Below are 4,816 nucleotides of genomic sequence, written 5' to 3' on the forward strand. Positions count from 1 at the left end.
AATTGTTATAATTTTTGGGACAGAAAATTCGGAAATTTTTTCCTCTCCATCTTAGATTCGGCAGTATGCGAGGCTCGCCCGTTCGGTCGGCAAGCATTAGGTTGGTCATTGCGTGTTCAAGATCATCGCGATGATACTGTGTGGCGCGAGGGCGTTGTGGTTGAGTATAGTTCCACGAGAGATTGGTAAGCAATATGGAGGAGAGAGTATGCACATGATCAACTACATGTGTTGGTGAAAACTCGGGGAGGAAATTTTTGTTGTTTTTTTTGCGAATTTTCATCAACAGTGTTGGCAAATTTGCACATGGTCAACTACATGTGTCGGTGACAGTATGAAAAATCTGAGAAAATTTGGGGAAATTATCACGGAATTTTCGGTGTGATTACGGTGCGAACCAAAGAGTTATGCGTATGTTTAGATTTTCGAGATGGTTTTATTCAATTTGATGGTATGGTTATAGACTACGTAACGCTTATAAAACGTTGGTGTCATCAATCGATTCACATTGTTATCATGTTGATATTACTCAAAGTTGACTTTCGACAAACTCCCTAAAATTGAAAATATTTTGTTATTGCTTAACTCCATGGAGATGTGAAATGCCCGGTTGAATTCACATGAAGTTTCTGACAAGAACAATTCGCCAACACTGTTGATGAAAATTCGTAAAAAACAACAAAAATTTCCTCCCAGTTTTCATCCTATCACCACCAACACATGTAGGTGACCATGTGCATATTATCTCCTCCATATTGGTTACCAGTCTCTCGTGGAGCTATACTCAACCACAACGCCCTTTTCCTATTTTTCTATCAGTTATCGTATCCTGTATTCGAGTCCGGAGATGCAGTCTATGACTCGACTCGAATCGTTGCAACTGGGCTTGGACATGCATGAGCGCCCAGATGGTGAGGAAGAATTTCCTCCAACATTTTGGGAATCCGAATCACATACTAGTGAATATCGGATTCGTCGCGGAGGGTATGTGAAGAACATGGCGAGATTTGAATGGTTGAGAGGTCCTGAAAATGGTGGGCAAGAACAGCGGAGCGAAGCTGAGCGGGAGAAGTGCTCGAGGAGTGGTATGATATTGAATTATGCAAATGGGGAAGTATTCAGTGATGGTCTTAGCTGGAAGGCGATAGTGAGGCATCTGTCTACTGAGGTGAGTTGTTGTTTGAATATGTGATAAGTATTAGGATTGAATATATTGGAGTTTAACCACCCTAGTGATATGAAAAACACTAGTGAAAAACATATTTCACAACTACTGCGTATCACCGTGAATATCACGTTTTTCGCACAGTATTACACCACTTCACGTAGAACGGGTCGTGAAACTGCAGTGATGAACTATCAAACTATGATAAATTATCACTAGGATCATGTCCCCTTGAAGTTATAGCCGTTCTCAGTTGAGAAAAAAATTTGCATATCAAATTGATTCTCAGTGAATAACGCGTTGTTTATATTCCTGGAAGCTCTTTCGTAGGTCCCGACTACTCCTGTGTTGGCTTTGCGTGATCACGACGATGAGGTTCTCTACGCTGAGTTCAGTCCGTGTGGGAAATTCGTTGCAACAGCAAGTCGGGACGGATCATGTGATGAGAAAAATGCAACATGCAGGGATCGAACCCGATACCTCTCTCAGGCGCTGTTTATGCGCTGTTCGATCCCCTCACGGACGATCCAGCCGATATTGATTTCGATCGAACAGTATGTTATGACTTCCTGGACTTATCACAGTCGTCTCCCGGGTTACCGCAAGTGATGATGGACACTTCTACTTGGAGTTGGGCTCGGGACCGATCGATGGCCACTCGAATGCTATGTAAGAATCTTCCTTTTTCTGCGAAATCTATCAGTGATTCAGGTCGATTACATTGCGGATCTGCGATGCAGACCCGCGGGGCCTCTCAGGACTCCACGGAGAAGCTTTACCCCGGCCGAATCACATGGGCGCCAGATTCAAGTTCGCTGTTGATTGCCTCGACTGGACCTGGCTTCTGGGTCGACTTGAAAGCCTTGCTGGTGGGCCGTGGACCACCGAGACTTATCAGTGTAGTTCCGCAAGTAAGTGGCGATCGCTTGTCGTGCTTGATGGTATTGATATATGCTCAGTGTTGGTGTAGGAGTATATGTAATCGCTTTCCTCAGCACCTGAGCTCAGGAGTTTCCTATACAGTGTTGGAGTAGGAATATATGTAATCGCTTTCCTCACCTGAGCTCAGGAGTTTCATATACAGTGTTGGAGTAGGAATATATCTAATCGCTTTCCTCACCTGAGCTCAGGAGTTTCATATACAGTGTTGGAGTAGAAATGTATGTTTGCTTTCCTCGCCTGAGCCCAGGAGTTTCCTCACTAGTTATAGAAGTTTATACACGAATTAGGGTAGAAACGTACAGGAATCAGTGAAAATTTCCGAAATGTTTTCATCAACATATCGATTAACCATGTGTATATTCTCCTGCACTAATCAGGCCCTTGGAGACGTGTACGGCGGTTTTATGTTTTATCCGCCTCGTGATGGTAATTGTGGCATCAACGTTGAGGATTTCGAAGGAAGAATTCCCCTAGATGATCGACTGTGTATAGTGTCGAGTAAGCCCTCTTGGGAGGAAGGGTTGATGAGCTTTGTTCTATGGTGGTGTTGGACTGGTGGGAAATTATGCATACGATCAGCTACATGTGTTGGTGAGAATATGAAAATTCCGAGGAACTTGGGGAAAATTCTGTAATCATTTTCACCCGAATTTGAATGTAAACTTTTGTAATTATTGAGGAAAATCTTCTTAGCTCAGCTGAGGAAAGCGATTACATATATTTCCTCACCGTGATATGAAAAAAACTAGTGAAAAACATATTTCACGTTTCACTTGGCGAAAAACGCATGTGAGCAGTGAAGAATGCGTCGAATACGTGATGTGTTTCTCATATGATATGGCGCCATCCTTCCGGTGTTTGGAGGCTACCTTACCGATCAATTCAATTCAATTCAAACTGTTAATTAACGAGTCACACGCTGCATCTGAGCGCATCACTCATCTATAACGATCGTATACTGAACAGTCTCTTTAAATTGAGACTACTCCTCAGGTAGCCGTATAGTGCCAGCGATCGATCGTGAGACTGGTGTTGCGAGTCTTACCCAACGCTTTGAGATTCACGCCAGAGGAGCTACTGAGCTAACAGCGAGGTCTTCGTCGTCGCCGGCCGCTGTCTTTGACGTCAATCTCGGTCGACAAGCTTTGATAAGAGCGATATCAGGTGAGAGTTTAGATATCTCGGGGTAGTTTTGGTGAAATATGTGCTCGCTTTCCTCAGCTGGGCTCAAGAGTTTATTCGCGTAGTATAGGAGTTCTCATGCGAACTCGGATGGAAGTCAATGAAAATCTCCGAAAAATTTCCTCCCAGAATCTTCATATCGTCACCAACAACACGCGTAGTTGATCGGGTGCATATTTTTCCTCACTGTTTTAGGGTTGTGCTAATAAGATGCATAATAGGTTTGCATAGGGTTTCGTTTCTTGTCAGTTGATGCTGAGCGGGAGCTCATGGTTGGTCTCACCGGAACTAAACTGACCATTATGGATCAAGTTGTCCTAATCGACCTCAAACATGGCATGTCCATAAGCGAACCATTACCGAAAAGTAAGCACATTGGAGTTTTACCTGTGATATGGAAAATACATTTCACTTCACGGAAACAATTGTGTTATCGGTCGTGGAAACATATGTCATATAATTTACATGGGGTAATACGCCATTTCACGTTAAACGGGTGAAACTCCAATGTACTGGTGATTTATCACATGATATGCAGGTACGCGGTTTCCTGTGAGACTGTCTTCTCCCGCAGTGAAAATAATAGATTTCTCTCATAGTGCATGTAAGTGATCTTCATACCGTAACTTGCTCAACTCGTGTTCAGGTTGTTTAGCATGTCGACTTACTCCTTCTGGCCAGGGACTGCTCATCAACTTGAGAAAATTTGCCAACCAAGATTTGACCGAGCGTTTTTATGAGGACCCATCGGCACTACCAAGCTTAGCACCAGACCTTGACATAAACATGGAAGCAGTGCTCCTACCCGTTTCACTTGACAACGATGGTCCCGCTAGTGTAGATCGTCAAGGAGTTATTGTGATGAAAGGGCATCATGCGTATACTACTAAGAGTAGTCCTTTTATGATAATGCCTGATGGTAAGTGATGTTTGTGACGAAGATTAAGATGTGTGTTCAGGCGTGTTGGGATCGAGAGAAGTCGTTTCGAGTGGTGGTGAAGACGGCAATGTGTATACTTGGAGTCTTACTGGTAGCTTCAGTGAAGCCCCTCTGGTGTGGGTCGGCCGGTCGGCCCATCATGACACTGTGAACCTCGTGAATTACTGTCCGCACAAGCATGGTGTTATACTCAGCAGCTCCGATGACAATAGTGTGGTAATCTGGCTCAGCGATCAGCGCTTTTATCATGCCAAGACTTACAGTAGAGACAGTTGTGTACCTGATTACCAGAATTTTCAACTGTATAGGTTACATCTTGCTTTAAACATTAATTCGGGGAGTATTCGTAGGAGAGAATATGCTGAACTTGGCGTTGTTTTTGAGCGGAGCGATGCAGAAAAGTCAACGAACTGGATTTGTTTTGTAGAAAACCTTATCGAGAACTTCTGCTTCATTCTCACCACATTCCAACAAAGTTGCCCAGTGGGCAGTTCTGATAGTTCAGCATGATAGCTAAGAACAAACTATAAGCAATCGTTCAATAATTGTCTTTGGTAGTAAGCATTCCTGCTGTCACTCACGGTCGC

The 4,816-nt window shown here is 43.6% G+C and overlaps 1 protein-coding gene across 1 annotated transcript; it reads left to right on the forward strand.

The window, feature by feature from the left end:
- Nucleotides 1-812: 812 nt before the first annotated feature.
- Pmar_PMAR019182 (hypothetical protein) lies at nucleotides 813-4,216 on the forward strand (the record flags this gene model as incomplete). The annotated part of the gene is made up of 9 exons (XM_002780236.1): nucleotides 813-1,168; nucleotides 1,496-1,604; nucleotides 1,655-1,834; nucleotides 1,877-2,076; nucleotides 2,485-2,605; nucleotides 3,101-3,271; nucleotides 3,539-3,655; nucleotides 3,828-3,893; nucleotides 3,936-4,216. Exons 1-9 carry the CDS (start codon nucleotides 848-850, stop codon nucleotides 4,214-4,216), a joined length of 1,566 nt encoding a protein of 521 aa, XP_002780282.1. The 5' UTR covers nucleotides 813-847.
- Between the last annotated feature and the right edge of the window lie 600 nt (nucleotides 4,217-4,816).

Source organism: Perkinsus marinus, assembly GCF_000006405.1.
Source record: "Perkinsus marinus ATCC 50983 genomic scaffold scf_1104296944428, whole genome shotgun sequence".
Lineage (NCBI taxonomy): Eukaryota > Perkinsozoa > Perkinsida > Perkinsidae > Perkinsus > Perkinsus marinus.